We start from the raw sequence: 18,724 nt of genomic DNA, 5'->3' as shown, positions 1-18,724 counted from the left end.
ACGGATATTTTTGTAATAAACGGCAGAATATACAGAACATATTTTTTTCGAGGCAACAGTTGTCAAAGTATTAGGAATACTAGAGTGGCCGGCGATTAAGCCCTCTGAGCTTTTGATTAGTGATTCATCAAATTTCGATTAAGAAAACCTGATTCAACAGTGAGATCGGATGACATTGGATGACCAAATGACACTTTGAAAAGCATCGTCTAATGCTCAATCACTTAAAAGCTGAATTGATTAAAGTTTCAAAAAACCAAAACTAGAAGAGACGGAAGAGACAAAAAACCAATTGTTGATTTATAATTATAAAACACCGAATGTAACTTTCGTTATATCTCTTGGTGTAAATCTTGGTTACACTTTATATTTTCAAGAAGAATTAAAACACTTATTACCCCAAAATTGTTGAATGTAAAAAAAAATAAAACGTATTTCTGGCCAATTCTCTGAGCAGACAAGATCACTTCTGAAAGCATTAGTGATAAAGTATTTATACTACTCGGGCCTTTTACTACCCAGCTTGAAAAAAAAAGATGTTTCAATATTTTGGAGAAACAATTAAGCTGGGCTCTAAAGAGGTGCTTCAATAGAAAAAAGTACGACAGTACTTCTGGAATGAAAGTGAAGCATCAAATTCTTCCAATAAAGTCTTTTCTGGAGTAAAAAATACTGAATTATTTTATGAGCACACCAGAAACCAACTTCCTTTTTTTCAAAAAATGCACTAACCATCATCCAATCTGCGCTACAGCCAGCGAATCGAAAACTAGTGCTTCAATTAGAAAGTAAACTCATCTGCAATAGAAAAGTCTTTTTTGAATGTCGGCTCCACCCCTCATAATGAATTGCTTATTATGAGTTTTTTGAAAACCCTAACGAAAATGGATGCAATCATCATGGAAGAACTTTAATTTTTCATAGTACCAGTGTCAGACTTGAGTAAACTGTAATTTATTTTTCTTTGCTTAGATCTACTCTGCTTAGTAAAATTGTTTCTGTTAATAACTTAATGCTATTTCAATGCGTTTTTTAAGATATTTTTAGATATTTGGCGTAACGTTGAACAAAAGTTAATCATGCGCTTTGATCAAGATCGTTTGCTGCGGCTATCACTGGGGGAGTAGAAAAGACTTACAGACCCACAAAAGAGGTTTTATCAAGCTATGGATCTGCCGCTTGGACGACATTTCAACCCTTCTAAGTACAAATATGCGATAATTTCTAAGTAGAGTTCAATAGAGTTAAATACGTTTTTATAACCGTCCAATTTTACTTGCTAGACACCAGTCTCTACACAGTAAAGAATAATGAATAAATGAAAAGCATTGCCCAGTTAATAGTACAATTAATGCATTATGTGAGTACCCGATACCATAATCTGCAGATATTATAAATTCTGATGAAGAAAGAAGTCTTTTTTGTCGAACTAGATCTTTCTTTTCCTTTTATTTTTGGTCTTGTTGTCCATTGTGAGCTATTCGCGGCACTTACAATATGCGATGCTATATTTACTCAAAAGTTTCTCTTGATGGCCATTCAATTCTGTTCCGTCTGGTAAAGTTTTGAATTCTTTGTAAAAGAGAGTGCCTGATTCGTAATGTGGAACACATGTTGAATTTTCAAGGCTTATTTTGTAGACGGCTTCTGTTAACACACAAACTCCAGTAAGATATCCAATAAGAGATACTTATAAATTCCGGGTTAAATTGTCCATTTTCCATAAAGATTGGTGTCTGGAGTGGAGTGGTGTAGTGAAAAGTGTGGTAAGAAAATATCCTCCGCCGTTAGCTCACCAATTTTGAACTGTGAAGCCTTTGGAAAAACGGAGCCCGGGCCGAGGGTTTTCCCCAAAAAATAACGGGGAAAAGAGTGTAAAGAGTGTAAAAAAAAAGTTACACCCCTATTTCTCCGCTTAATTAACGGTGGAAGTGTGTAATTACAAGCGTGTAATTTAAAAAAAATAAAGGTGGAAGCAGGTAGTGAGGATCGATCCCCCGCGCTTCCCTATGTCCAACTTGCTACTTTCGCTTTTTGCATTACCCATTGCCCCAACTGCTACAAGAATTTAACGTTTCATTTTGGTTATAATGGCAATTCTATAAGAGCGTACAATTTTTTTATCACTCCATTGCAAAGAGTGCTAAAAGAGTGGAGAAAAGAGTGTAAATACAGTGTAATTTTTTAAAATCACACGCTTACACTCTTTTCCCCGATAAATAGGAATTGAATTTGCATTACACTCTGATCCCAGCTAATTAGGGGTGGATTAAGGATGAAACCTCGGTCCGGGATATATATATATATATATATATATATATATATATATATATTCATATATATATATATATGTATATATATTATATATATATATATATGTATATATATATATATATATATATATATATATATATATATATATATATATATTAAAAGAGGCGGAGTTAAGAATCGAAAATTAGAACTAACAGTGAAAATAATGGTGGGGAAATATTTTGACTGCAAAGTGAAACGAGGAAGCTTGGTAATGTGAGTTAGCACATAATTTTTTCGAACCCGCTCATTCGCATTTTCGTCTTAATGGTCTTCCAAATGAGGAAAAGAGAGAAAATTTTTCAGAAATTCAAATATTGTCCAACAAGAAACTAAATGAAAAAATAATGCCGCAGTAGAATGACGAAACCTGCCAATAATGGAACTGCGAGAAAAGACAAAGCTAAAACTCCAAAACATCAAACATTAATTATATTCAAAACTCTGTGTCTGTGTTTTGAAGAAAACAAAATGTCAAAACCAATATGGCATCAGATAACAACTAAACTATCCAAACTGGTCTGTACATTACCAAGATATATGCGGCTCATCCTCAATGAGATTTCGTAACCACTCAAATAAAACCACAGAAAAGGAAAAAATCAAAAGTAAGTTTCCATTTTCTATAACAATTATTTTCTAACTGATTAAAAGCATTAGGTATCAACTGAAATTGCTAAAAAGATTAACTTCTACCTCACGATGTGTAATTAATCAAGCCCTTAAAAACTCTTCGTCTAAAAATGTTAAATAAGCAATTCCGACCTACCTTTTTTTTTACAAAAATAGACAAAAATGGTCAAGCTTTTTTAAAGAAACAAACAAATTAGCAAGAAGACGGTGTTACAAGTTTTGTGTATATGGTGACCTCCGCACCAAAGAGCCAACTCATATATATATATACGTATATATATGAAAATTACTGTATTTACATTTTTCCATATAAATAAAATTCTATCATTTATTTGACCAAATTTGTTAAATTTTTGCTGAGTCATATATACATATATATGAAACTTACTATATTTTCTTGTTTTTTCCATATAAATAAAAATCTATCATTTATATGACTAAATTTACTAAATTTTTCTATTATTAATTATCTGCGAAGCAAATTCAATGACAAAACCTAAATTCACCATTTCTATCTCTAATACCTTTATCATCAAATGGATCAATAGCTATTTTATATTGTTCTTTAGTTTCTAAATGATGTTTTTTACTATCAATAGTATAATTAGTTAAATATTTAGTTTTACCTTCATATATAGCACTAGTATAATCTTCAATTGTAATCTGTTTTTTAATAGTGGCTTTAGTTATACCTTTTAACTTTTTCTCTTCTTCTCTTTTAACAGTATTGTAACAATATGCTTTAGCTTTAAGGAAACATGCTTCTATAATAGTATCATTGGGTTATTCATCTTTCATCTTACTGAACTCATTATTATGTAAAATATCTTTCATCTTATCCATTTCCTTTTCTATAGTACTATCTAATGGAATATTTATGTTTATAAATATACTATCTTTATCTGTGTAATGATAACTACAATCTAATTTTTTTTCAAAGTAATCATATATGGCTTTATACATATATAGCTTAGCTTTTTCTATTACAACAAAACCTATATAATTAAACTTATCTAATTTTACATTACCTCGAGTTTTATGTACAGCTACTAATTCATTATCGAATTCCACAGCATATTTAAAACTAATATTTTATACTAATTTTATATACCTATCTACATCAATAACTAACTCTATATCTTGTCTATTATATACATTTTCTATTGTTTTTCCATAGAAGGCATTATTCATCAGTTTAAAGAATACATCTCCAAATTTATCACCTTTAGCTTTAGCTTCTTTTCTTTTCCATATATTAAACTCAATATAGGGCTTTAAGCATTGTCTCTTACTATATTCTAGTTTTTGCTGAATTGTAATATCTTCAAATTTCAAACCATGATCTAAATACCAATCTAACATCTCTCCATCTATTACATAATCTACCTTATCTGTTAATTTTAGCATTAACTTCTCATTAGGTTTATATCATTTCTTTTTATTTACATTTTGATAATCTGTAAATTGATCTACACATGCTTTTGTTTTCTCAAGGAAGAATGGATATTTATTTGTTTTCTGTTTCAACTCATCACTATACTCAATATCAATGGTGTAGATATAACCTTTGTTGGAGCTAGGTTTAGTGTAGCCCAATTCATCTGCGAAGCCAGTTCCTGGACACATACTTTAATCTCACCAGTAGGTAAAGCTTGAACCATAGCAGAAGCATATAATGAGTTGAAGTCTAAATACTTTAAATAAGTCTCTTTACCAGCATACTCAGGATCTATCTGTTTATTCAAACATTTTACATGACAATCACCTAATACTGAAGCTAACCCACCTCTAATACCATGTTGTATTGTATCATAAATATTGACTGTATTTTCTTTATAATACTTAAGTCTAACAATAGTATATTTCAACCCACACAACCAGGTTAACCCAGGAGTAGAATATGTGTAACATGGATCTATTTCATAATATTCTAAACACATAGCTCTAAATTTTTCAAATACATCAACTGATAACAATACATCTGTTTTAAGTTATAACATCATATAATCCTTTATTGTCTCACATTTAGTAACTTTCCAACAATCTATTGCTTGCTTTTACTCTTTATCTGTAATACCACTTTGTTTCAACTTAGAATAGAATGCTTCCTTGGGTGGTAAAGTTGTTTCATGTAGTTTATCTATACTATCAAACCATTCATATGGGAATATACCTTTACGTCTTTCTAAGCCACATTTATTTAATGTTGTACATTCTTCATTACTCAATGTTTTACTTATAGCATCTAAGCTAAGTGGATGGAAGAACCTAAACATATCTAATGCTTTAGCATAACCCATATCAATACTAAAATAATTCTCATCAGCTTTAGTTAAGACTTTCAGTCTAACTTTCTTTGCTAGTTTAGTTATAAATGGATTATTATCATATTTAGAAGAATTAAATGCATACATTGGTACAAATCCGTGAAACGGCTTCGCCGATGTGTTTTTAGCTTGGAGGTTACATTTATTGTGAGCATATCCTCTAAATTTACCATTTAGATGATCATGATCTCTAACGATATCTTTGAAGCCGGTTTCCGGGTCTTCACCTAAGTTCTCATTACAATAATAACATGAGGTAGTAGTAGTAAGTGGAGAAATAGTCTTTTCTTTCAATGGAATTTTTATACTAAATATATCTTTAAATAATTTATTATATTAATCTACTCTTTCTACAAACCAATCAACTACTTTGTCACCACAGTTACATTCATACTTATCTTCTAATATATCAGGATAGTCACTTTTTATATATAAACCACAAGCAATAGGTAAGTGTTTACCATTTTTTATTATACATTCAAAATCATAATACATTGCAAATGGTACTCTGTTTTTATAATGGAACTTATCAAACTTTGGGTAATCATCTTTATGGAATGTTCTTCTACTTATATGTTTCGGTTCTGTGTATTACATAAATCCAAATGTTTATTTAATGCATCTTCTGTTCTAAATGATACACAACATTTTAGACAAGAATAAAATTTATTATGATTAGATGATGTTCTTAATAGGAATGATACATTTTTACATAGGAAGTAATGATTATCCCAGTATAATATGTTACATCTTTTATGATCCTTATGATTAAATAATACTGGATTAATAGTTTTATTTTTATTTAGATTAAACACATTAAATAATACTTTATCTTTATTTAGTTCTTGTATTTTCTTTAAGTGATAATAATCACATGGGGGTGTAACTCCTATTGGTAATTTTATCTCATTAATATATTCAGGTTTGTTATATTGACTAACTCTACTTGGATGATCTTTAGCAGGATGTAGATAAGCAATTAGACACCATAGCAAACACTTTTTATCGGTATTATGTATATTAAGTATATATCTAGACTTGAATGGTAACTCAGTATCTCATCCACCACTAGGATAAAACCTATGCATATACATTGTCCTTTTAACAAATCGTTGCATGCTCCATCCAGTTTGATTCAGTTCCTGTTCCTGCATTATTGTCTCTAGTTCCCCATTCAATAAATCCAAGTCATGTGCACCATTATATTGCCTAGTCATTAACCTAAAGGTGAATTCGTTTTCTTCTAGTTTATCATCCGTAGGTTTTGTATACTTAACTACATCAAAGGTGTTAAACTTAATATGGGGATGTATGTTATGCAAGGACTCCAGTATATTTAAGAATTTAGGATATTCATAACTACTACTAGTTATTATTATTTGATTATGCTTCATGTTATGATCTAATCCTAACTCATTAACTTTATCTCGCCACTTACCATCAACAAGTTTTTTCTGATTAACATTTTCTATATGATCATCTGATTCATTGTGTTCATTTTTATTGTTATATCTATTATTACATATATTGCAATATCCTTCAGTTTTATTCTTATCTATATCCTTATCCTTATCCTTATCCTTTCCCTCTACATTATCTAGATGCATCTTTGTTTTTAATTGTTGGTCAACACTATATTGACTCAGACTTGTCTTACATATCACACAATCAAACTTACTTCCATTCCTTACTTTTTCCCCAGTAACCAATCTCACATTATTCCTATGTTTTAATGTTGTTACATGTTTATTATAAGCAGTATTATTATCAAGATACATATCACAACTACCACAAAACTTTATTCCTTCTTCGGGATACTGCTCATCCAATTTTTGTTCTATATCCTCATTAGTAACTTTTATTCCATCCTCATTAGCACTCTCAAAAATGTTGGTTTCTTTTATACATTCGCTCATTCTTTTTATGTTTAAGTGATTGAATGTGTCTGTTATAATTCTTTCGAGTCATCTCTTCATCACATTCTTCACATCTAAACCTATTTGTTTTAGGCTTTTGAACATAGACAAAATCATCAAATGAGTCTAAATCTGAGTCCTTATCTTTATCAGAATCTACATCTTTATCATAACCACTTGGTGGATCTAAATCTGGATAATATTTTGCTTCTACCTTTCGCAATGACTCACGCATATCTCCTTCTTTTTGTTTTAATTTTGCATCGTGTTTATCATATGTTTCTTTTATTTCATTTATTTGATTAAACCTTCTGTTCTAAATGATACACAACATTTTAGACAAGAATAAAATTTATTATGATTAGATGATGTTCTTAATAGGAATGATACATTTTTACATAGGAAGTAATGATTATCCCAGTATAATATGTTACATCTTTTATGATCCTTATGATTAAATAATACTGGATTAATAGTTTTATTTTTATTTAGATTAAACACATTAAATAATACTTTATCTTTATTTAGTTCTTGTATTTTCTTTAAGTGATAATAATCACATGGGGGTGTAACTCCTATTGGTAATTTTATCTCATTAATATATTCAGGTTTGTTATATTGACTAACTCTACTTGGATGATCTTTAGCAGGATGTAGATAAGCAATTAGACACCATAGCAAACACTTTTTATCGGTATTATGTATATTAAGTATATATCTAGACTTGAAGGGTAACTCAGTATCACATCCACCACTAGGATAAAACCTATGCATATACATTGTCCTTTTAACAAATCGTTGCATGCTCCATCCAGTTTGATTCAGTTCCTGTTCCTGCATTATTGTCTCTAGTTCCCCATTCAATAAATCCAAGTCATGTGCACCATTATATTGCCTAGCCATTAACCTAAAGGTGAATTCGTTTTCTTCTAGTTTATCATCCGTAGGTTTTGTATACTTAACTACATCAAAGGTGTTAAACTTAATATGGGGATGTATGTTATGCAAGGACTCCAGTATATTTAAGAATTTAGGATCTTCATAACTACTACTAGTTATTATTATTTGATTATGCTTCATGTTATGATCTAATCCTAACTCATTGACTTTATCTCGCCACTTCCCATCAACAAGTTTTTTCTGATTAACATTTTCTATATGATCATCTGATTCATTGTGTTCATTTTTATTGTTATATCTATTATTACATATATTGCAATATCCTTCAGTTTTATTTTTATCTATATCCTTATCCTTATCCTTATCCTTTCCCTCTACATTATCTAGATGCATCTTTGTTTTTAATTGTTGGTCAACACTATATTGACTCAGACTTGTCTTACATATCACACAATCAAACTTACTTCCATTCCTTACTTTTTCCCCAGTAACCAATCTCACATTATTCCTATGTTTTAATGTTGTTACATGTTTATTATAAGCAGTATTATTATCAAGATACATATCACAACTACCACAAAACTTTATTCCTTCTTCGGGATACTGCTCATCCAATTTTTGTTCTATATCCTCATTAGTAACTTTTATTCCATCCTCATTAGCACTCTCAAAAATGTTGGTTTCTTTTATACATTCGCTCATTCTTTTTATGTTTAAGTGATTGAATGTGTCTGTTATAATTCTTTCGAGTCATCTCTTCATCACATTCTTCACATCTAAACCTATTTGTTTTAGGCTTTTGAACATAGACAAAATCATCAAATGAGTCTAAATCTGAGTCCTTATCTTTATCAGAATCTACATCTTTATCATAACCACTTGGTGGATCTAAATCTGGATAATATTTTGCTTCTACCTTTCGCAATGACTCACGCATATCTCCTTCTTTTTGTTTTAATTTTGCATCGTGTTTATCATATGTTTCTTTTATTTCATTTATTTGATTAAACCTTCTGATTGATTCTAAAGATTTTTCTAATTCTACCTTTTGTCTTTCCTTATCTACTGGTTTGATTTCTTCCCTTGGTTTTTTTTAATTTTTCAACATTTGGACCACCATACTAGAAGCACTATATTGGGCTTGTCCATGAGAATCAGCTTGTCCATGAGATTGGACTTGAGCTCTTCCAGTTAGAATGTTCCCGTTGTTTTCCTGCACATTCATTTTTATATGCCAAATTTTGAAATAAAAATTATTTATATACCTTTTCAATACTATAAAAATGATTAGTACCAAATGCGATAAATGTAAAAATAAAGCTTGGTGTTGGAGTTCTGATGAATGCCAAAGTAAACATTTATTACGTTTTGTATGTGATGAAATTATAACATATAAAGAAAGACATAATCATATGAGTAAGCATTATAATGATCCATCAATATCTAACATGTCATAAGTATAAAGTAAATAAACATATCTCTCACTATAGATTCAAACTTTACACTTGTAGGATATGCTTATATCTAAATAGACATAGATTTGGACTCACTAAAGAAAGATTTAAAGAACAGGCAAAGAAATATAATATCAGCGAAGCTGGTTCCCCAATCAAAGTTTAGTCCTATTTAAAATGTTACTTGCGTTCCCGTTATTTATTATATTGGTATTTATTATTATAATTGCTTATTGGAATTATGATAAATATTCTGATTTAAGGAAGAGATTCAAAGGATATAGGAATATTGTAGCAGAACCATTTGAAACTAAAAAACATAACTTTAATTTTTAAGGTCCATCTAATTCTGGTGAAACAACTTTTATGAAAGATTATTGCGGTTTGTATGAGACTGTTAATGTATTCTGTATTGATGGTAGTGAGTGGAAGGGATATAATGTATATGGCATTGATGATTTAAAATTATTAGATAACTTAGATAGTTTTGCTAATAGTCTTTTTATATTTGATGATATGGGAGAAAACATTAGATTACCAGCTATAGACTCATTGTTTTCGAAAAGTAGACATCACAAAATTGATATAATATGTGTAGGTCATACTGTAACAGATATAAATACAAAAGCAAGAGATAATACCCCTGCTATATATATTACTCTAAATAGTTCACAACAATTCTTTGAAAGAGGACAAGAGAAGTTTAAAATTGATTCTAATCTATATAGATTTAAACTTTATAACTATGGTGTAATAAATTATAATACTATTACTGACTATTATATTGTATTAGATAAAGATAAAATGTTGTATATTATTCTAGGATAGGTGATCTTGATATTGAGAAGTATGTTGATTATACAGAGTTTAAGGAAAAAGAATATAATATACTAAGTAGTTATTTAACAGATAGAATGATAGAACCAACACATATTAAACCAAAAGAGTTATTGTTCTATTTTTGAAGAATATTTAGAGTTTAAGGGAATACATAAATCAATAATTTATATAAAATATATACAAATAAAAAAAATGTACTTAGTGAGACACATAGTGGCTATTATGCTATAGCTGGCATAGTTACTATGGTAGGATTTGGTTATTCTTACTTTCGAAAACATGGTAAAAATAATGATAATAATTTTAATGGTATAAAGATAGTGAATATAGATAAAGCAAAAATTAAATTAAAAAATGGTAAGAATATGACAATAGGTTATGGTCTGATTGATAAAAGCAATTATGATCTCAATCATCCATTCAATATGGTATATGCGTTAGCTAGTTGCCTTGTAAGTATTTATGCAACTCATAATCATATTAATTCTATATCTAAAAAAAAGAGTAATATGTAGAGAATGCAATAATGAAATTGATACTAGTAGTGGTTATCCAGAACATGAACTAATGGATCATTATAATATTTTTCATAAAAATTTAATGGTAGGATGCACGAAATGTTTGCAAAGAATATATAGTGGTTATAACTTTAAAGATAGATGTATAGATAAACGTACAGGCCTTATATCATCAGTACAGAGTTATATTGACTATTTCGATATTAATGATAATGATAGTAATGATAATATTGATATCAATAAAGATAATAAAGATAATGATTTAAATAAGGTTTTAAATGAACTGAAAAATAATACTAAAGAAGATTTAAAAGAATATATTAGGACTAATTTAAAACAAGAGATCATTAATGAATTAAAACTAGAGATTAAAAATGAAATAAAAAAGAAGTTAAAAATGAAATAGAAGGAGGTGCTATAAAGAATTTAAAGACTGATGTTAATATTAAGAATCCATCTAATGAAATTAAATCAACTAGGACTTGTTGTTTTTGCAAAATTGAAAAGAATAAAGATTGTTTCTAAAAGACTGGAGGTTTATGTAAAGAGTGTTCCTCTGAAAAGATTCAATGTCAATTGTGTAACATTTTTCTAAATAGGTCTTCCCTTAGAAAACATAGGAAGAGACCATATATAAATTAGAAAGATAAATTTTAATGAAAAATTAATTATAAGCCATATATTTATGAGATAATTCTCTCAATTATACCTTTTAGTTTGTTAATTACAAAAATTACACAGATTAACACAGAATAACAAGGATAACTAGAATTATGGATTAAATTAGAATCTTAGTAATTCTGCACTCGTGCAGAATTACTAAGATTCCATTTAATCCATAATTCTAGTTATCCTTGTTATTCTGTGTTATTCTGTGTAATTTTTGTAATTAACAAACTAAAAGGTATAATTGAGAGAATTATCTCATAAATATAAGGCTTATAATTAATTTTTCATTAAAAATTATCTTTCTATTTTATATGTGGTCTCTTCATATGTTTTCTAAGGGAAGACCTATTTAGAAAAATGTTACACAATTGACATTGAACCTTTTCAGAGGAACACTCTTTACATAAACCTCCAGTCTTATAAAAAACAACCATTATTCTTTTCAATTTTGCAAAAACAACAAGTCCAAGTTGATTTAATTTCTTTAGATGGATTCTTAATATTGACATCAGTCTTTAAATTATCTATAGCACCTCCTTCTATTTCATTTTTAACTTCTTTTTTTATTTCATTTTTAATCTCTAGTTTTAATTCATTAATAATCTCTTGTTTTAAATTAGTCCTAATATATTCTTTTAAATCTTCTTTAATATTATCTTTCAGTTCATTTAAAACTTTATTTAAATCATTATCTTTATTATCTTTATTGATATCATTATTATCATTACTATCATTATCATTAATATCGGTATAGTCAATATAACTATGTACTGATGATATAAGGCCTGTACGTTTATCCATACATCTATCCTTAAAGTGATAACTACTATATATTCTTTGCATACATTTCGTGCATCTTATCATTAAATTTTTATGAAAAATATTATAATGATCCATTAGTTCATGTTCTGGATAACCACTACTAGTATCAATTTCATTATTACGTTCTCTACATATTACTCTCACTTTAGATATAGAATTAATATGATTATGAGTTGCATAAATACTTACAAGGCAACTAGCTAAAACACATACTATATTGAATGGATGATTGAGATCATAATTGCTTTTATCAATCAAACCATAACCTATTGTCATATTCTTACCATTTTTTAATTTAATTTTTGTTTTATCTGTATTCATTATATCTATACCATTAAAATTATTATCATTATTATTACCATGTTTTTGAAAGTAAGAATAACCAAATCCTACCATAGTAACTATGCCAGCTATAGCATAATAGCCACTATGTATCTCACTAAGTACATTTTTTATATTTGTATATATTTTATATAAATTAATGGATTTATGTATTCCCTTAAACTCTAAATGTTCTTCAAAATAGAACATTAACTCTTTTGGTTTAATATGTGTTGGTTCTATCATTCTATCTGTTAAATAACTACTTAGTATATTATATTCCTTTTCCTTAAACTCTGTATAATCAACATACTTCTCAATATCAAGATCACCTATCCTAAAATCATATACAGCATTTTTGTCTTTATCTAATACAATATAATAGTCACTAATAGTATTATAATTTATTACACCAAAGTTATAATGTTTAAATCTATATAGATTAGAATCAATTTCAAACTTCTCTTGTATCCTTTCAAAGAATTGTTGTGAACTTTTTAAAGTAATATATATATATATATATATATATATATATATATATAGCAGGGGTATTATCTCTTGCTTCTGTATTTAAATCTGTTACAGTATGACCTACACGTATTATATTAATATTGTGATGTCTACTTTTCGATTACAATGAGTCTATGGCTGGTAATCTAATGTTTTCTCCCATATCATCTCCCATTATCTAATAATTTTAAATCATCAATGCCATATACATTATATCCCTTCCACTCAATACCATCAATACAGAATACATTAACACCCTCATACAAACAACAATAATCTTTTATAAAAGTTGTTTTACCAGAATTAGATGGACCATAAATAATAAAGTTATGTTTTTTAGTTTCAAATGGTTCTGCTACAATATTCCTATATCCTTTGAATCTCTTCCTTAAGTCAGAATATTTATCATAATTCCAATAAGCAATTATAATAATAAATACCAATATAATAAATAACGGGAAATCAAGTAACATTTTAAATAGGACTAAACTTTGATTTGGGAAGCAGCTTCGCTGATATTATATTTCTTTGCAAGTTCTTTAAATCTTTCTTTAGTGTGTCCAAATCTATGTTTATTTAGATATAAGCATATCCTACAAGTGTAATGTTTGAGTCTATAGTGAGAAATATGTTTATTTACTTTACCTTTATGACATGTTAGATATTGGTCTGGATCATTATAATGCTTACTCATATGACTATGTCTTTCTTTATATGTTATAATTTCATCACATACAAAACATGATAAAGGTTTACTTTGGCATTCATCACAACTCCAACACCAAGTTTTATTTTTACTTTTATCGCATTTGGTACTAATCATTTTTATGGTATTGAAAAGGTATATAAATAATTTTTATTTCAAAATTTGGCATATAAAAATGAATGTGCAGGAAAACAACGGGATTATTCTAACTGGAAGATGTCAAGTCCAATCTCATGGACAAGCTCAATCTCATGGACAAGCCCAATCTAGTGCTTCTAGTATGGCGGTCCAAATGTTAAAAAATAAAAATAAACCAAGGGAAGAAATCAAACCAGTAGATAAGGAAAGACAAAACGTAGAAATAGAAAAATCTTTAGAATCAATCAGAAGGTTTAATCAAATAAATGAAGAAATAAAAGAAACATTTGATAAACACGATGCAAAATTAAAACAAAAAGAAGAAGATATGCGTGAGTCAATGCGAAAGGTAGAAGCAAAATATTATCCAGATTTAGATCCACCAAGTGGTTATGATAAGGATAAGGATAAAGATAAAGATGTAGATTCTGATAAAGATGTAGATTCTGATAAAGATAAGGACTCGGATTTAGACTCATTTGATGATTTTGTCAATGTTCAAAAGCCTAAAACAAATAAGTTTAGATGTGAAGAATGTGATGAAGAGATGACTCGAAAGAATTATAACAGACACATTCAATCACTTAAACATAAAAAGAATGAGCGAATGTAAAATAGAAATAAAATTATTGAGAGTGCTAATGAGGATGGAATAAAAGTTACTAATGAATATATAGAACAAAAATTGGATGAGCAGTATCCTGAAGAAGGAATAAAATTTTGTGATAATTGTGATATGTATCTTGATAATAATACTGCTTATAATAAACATGTAACAACATAAAACATAGGAATAATGTGAGATTGGTTACTGGGGAAATAGTAAGGAATGGAAGTAAGTTTGATTGCGTGATATGTAAGACAAGTCTGAGTCAATATAGTGTTGACCAACATTTAAAAACAAAGATGCATCTAGATAATGTAGAGGGAAAGGATAAGGATAAGGATAAGGATATAGATAAGAATATAACTGAAGGATATTGCAATATATGTAATAATAGATATAAGAATAAAAATGAACAAAATTAGTCAGATGAACAAAAGGAAAATGTTAAGAAAAAACTTGTTGATGGGAAGTGGCGAGATAAAGTCAATGAGTTAGGATTAGATCATAACATGAAGCATAATCAAATAATAATAACTAGTTAAAGTTATGAAGATACTAAATTCTTAAATATACTGGAGTCCTTGCATAACATACATCCCCATATTAAGTTTAACACCTTTGATGTAGTTAAGTATACAAAACCTACGGATGATAAACTAGAAGAAAACGAATTCACCTTTAGGTTAATGACTAGGCAATATAATGGTGCACATGACTTGGATTTATTGAATGGGGAACTAGAGACAATAATGCAGGAACAGGAACTGAATCAAACTGGATGGAGCATGCAACGATTTGTTAAAAGGACAATGTATATGCATAGGTTTTATCCTAGTGGTGGATGAGATACTGAGTTACCATTCAAGTCTAGATATATACTTAATATACATAATACCGATAAAAAGTGTTTGCTATGGTGTCTAATTGCTTATCTACATCCTGCTAAAGATCATCCAAGTAGAGTTAGTCAATATAACAAACCTGAATATATTAATGAGATAAAATTACCAATAGGAGTTACACCCCCATGTGATTATTATCACTTAAAGAAAATACAAGAACTAAATAAAGATAAAGTATTATTTAATGTGTTTAATCTAAATAAAAATAAAACTTTTAATCCAGTATTATTTAATCATAAGGATCATAAAAGATGTAACATATTATACTGGGATAATCATTACTTCCTATGTAAAAATGTATCATTCCTATTAAGAACATCATCTAATCATAATAAATTTTATTCTTGTCTAAAATGTTGTGTATCATTTAGAACAGAAGATGCATTAAATAAACATTTGGATTTATGTAATACACAGAAACATATAGGAAGAACAACATTCCATAAATATGATTACCTAAAGTTTGATAAGTTCCATTATAAAAACAGAGTACCATTTGCAATGTATTATGATTTTGAATGTATAATAAAAAATGGTAAGTACTTACCTATTGCTTGTTGTTTATATATAAAAAGTGACTATCCTGATATATTAGAAGATAAGTATGAATGTAACTGTGGTGATAAAGTAGTTGATTGGTTTGTAGAAAGAGTAGATTATTATAATAAATTATTTAAAGATATATTTAGTATAAATATTCCATTGAAAGAAGACACTATTACTCCACTTACTACTACTACCTCATGTTATTATTGTAATGAGAACTTAGGTGCAGACCCGGAAACCGGCTTCAAAGATATCGTTAGAGATCATGATCATCTAAATGGTAAATTTAGAGGATATGCTCACAATAAATGTAACCTCCAAGCTAAAAACACATCGGCGAAGCCGTTTCACGGATTTGTACCAATGTATGCATTTAATTCTTCTAATTATGATAATAATCCATTTATAACTAAACTAGCAAAGAAAGTTAGACTGAAAGTTTTAACTAAAGCTGATGAGAATTATTTTAGTACTGATATGGGTTATGCTAAAGCATTAGATATGTTTAGGTTCTTCCATCCACTTAGCTTAGATGCTATAAGTAAAACATTGAGTAATGAAGAATGTACAACATTAAATAAATGTGGCTTAGAAAGACGTAAAGGTATATTCCCATATGAATGGTTTGATAGTATAGATAAACTACATGAAACAACTTTACCACCCAAGGCAGCATTCTATTCTAAGTTGAAACAAAGTGGTATTACAGATAAAGAGTAAAAGCAAGCAATAGATTGTTGGAAAGTTACTAAATGTGAGACAATAAAGGATTATATGATGTTATAACTTAAAACAGATGTATTGTTATCAGTTGATGTATTTGAAAAATTTAGAGCTATGTGTTTAGAATATTATGAAATAGATCCATGTTACACATATTCTACTCCTGGGTTAACCTGGTTGTGTGGGTTAAAATATACTAATGTTAGACTTAAGTATTATAAAGAAAATACAGTTAATATTTATGATACAATACAACATGGTATTAGAGGTGGGTTAGCTTCAGTATTGGGTGATTGTCATGTAAAATGTTTGAACAAACAGATAGATCCTGAGTATGCTGTTAAAGAGAATTATTTAAAGTATTTAGACTTCAACTCATTATATGCTTCTGCTATGGTTCAAGCTTTACCTACTGGTGAGATTAAAGTATGTGTCCAGGAACTGACTTCGCAGATGAATTGGGCTACACTAAACCTAGCTCCAACAAAGGTTATATCTACAACATTGATATTGAGTATAGTGATGAGTTGAAACAGAAAACAAATAAATATCCATTCTTCCTTGAGAAAACAAAAGCATGTGTAGATCAATTTACAGATTATCAAAGTGTAAATAAAAAGAAAGGATATAAACCTAATGAGAAGTTAATGCTAAAATTAACAGATAAGGTAGATTATGTAATAGATGGAGAGATGTTAGATTGGTATTTAGATCATGGTTTGAAATTGGAAGATATTACAATTAAGCAAAAGTTAGAATATAGTAAGAGAAAATGGTTGAAGCCCTATATTGGGTTTAATATATGGAAAAGAAAAAGAGCTGAAGCTAAAGGTGATAATTTTGGAGATGTATTCTTTAAACTGATGAATAAGGCCTTCTATGGAAAAACAATAGAAAATGTATATAATAGACAAGATATAGAGTTAGTTAATGATGTAGATAGGTAATAGGTATATAAAATTATTAGAAAATATTAGTTTTAAATATGCTGTGGAATTCGATAATGAATTAGTAGCTGTACATAAAACTCGAGGTAGTGTAAAATTAGATAAGTTTATTTATATAGGTTTTGTTATATTAGAAAAAGCTAAGCTATATATGTATAAAGCCATATATGATTACTTTGAAAAAGAATTAGAATGTAGTCATCATTACACAGATACAGATAGTATATTTATAAACATAAATATTCCTTTAGATAGTACTATAGGAAAGGAAATGGATAAGATAAAAGATATTTTACATAATAATGTGTTAAGTAAGATGAAAGATTAATTATCCAATGATACTATTATAGAAGCATGTTTCCTTAAAGCTAAAGCATATTGTTACAATACTGTTAAAAGAGAAGAAGAGAAAAAGTTAAAAGGTATAACTAATGCCACTATTAAAAAACAGATTACAATTGAAGATTATACTAGTGCTATATATGAAGGTAAAACTAAATATGTAACTAATTATATTATTGGTTGTAAAAAACATCATTTAGAAACTAAAGAACAATATAAAATAGCTATTGATCTATTTGATGATAAAGGTATTAGAGATAGTAATGGTGAATTTAGGTTTTACCAGTGAATTTGCTTCGCAGATAATTAAAAATAGAAAAATTTAGTAAAGTTAGTCAAATAAATGATAGATTTTTATTTATATGGAAAAAACAAGAAAATATAGTAATTTTCATATAAATGTATATATGACTCAGCAAAAATTTAATAAGTTTAGTCAGATAAATTATAGAATTTTATTTATATGGAAAAATATAAATATAGTAATTTTCATATATATACGTATATATATGAGTTGGCTCTTTGGTGCGGAGGTCACCATATACACATTACTGTTACAGCCCTTAAAGCAGTTGTATTTTCACTGAGAA

At 28.4% G+C, this 18,724-nt stretch overlaps 3 protein-coding genes across 4 annotated transcripts in view; 1 reads left to right on the top strand and 2 right to left on the bottom strand.

The window, feature by feature from the left end:
• LOC142353108 (MAP kinase-activated protein kinase 2-like) overlaps positions 1-18,563 on the bottom strand; it is a 256,806-nt gene extending 238,243 nt beyond the window's left edge. For both annotated transcript variants that reach the window (XM_075405313.1, XM_075405314.1), the window contains exon 1: positions 18,556-18,563. The gene's annotated coding sequence lies outside the window, so the exon portion shown is untranslated. The remainder of the gene's footprint in view (positions 1-18,555) is intronic.
• The window catches only part of LOC142353106 (trifunctional enzyme subunit alpha, mitochondrial-like), a 249,227-nt gene that overhangs the window by 67,319 nt on the left and 163,184 nt on the right, over positions 1-18,724 (top strand). The window lies entirely within an intron of this gene.
• The window catches only part of LOC142353114 (uncharacterized), a 44,169-nt gene continuing 26,732 nt past the window's right edge, over positions 1,288-18,724 (bottom strand). The window contains exon 2 of the mRNA XM_075405322.1: positions 1,288-1,647. Within this exon, the coding sequence (XP_075261437.1) occupies positions 1,478-1,647 (170 nt within the window). The 3' untranslated portion in view covers positions 1,288-1,477. The remainder of the gene's footprint in view (positions 1,648-18,724) is intronic.

Source organism: Convolutriloba macropyga, chromosome 14 (assembly GCF_964194025.1).
Source record: "Convolutriloba macropyga chromosome 14, txConMacr16.3, whole genome shotgun sequence".
Classification (NCBI taxonomy): domain Eukaryota; kingdom Metazoa; phylum Xenacoelomorpha; order Acoela; family Convolutidae; genus Convolutriloba; species Convolutriloba macropyga.
The sequence above is the reverse complement of the archived record's forward strand: the minus strand, read 5'-3'. Positions and strand labels throughout refer to the sequence as shown.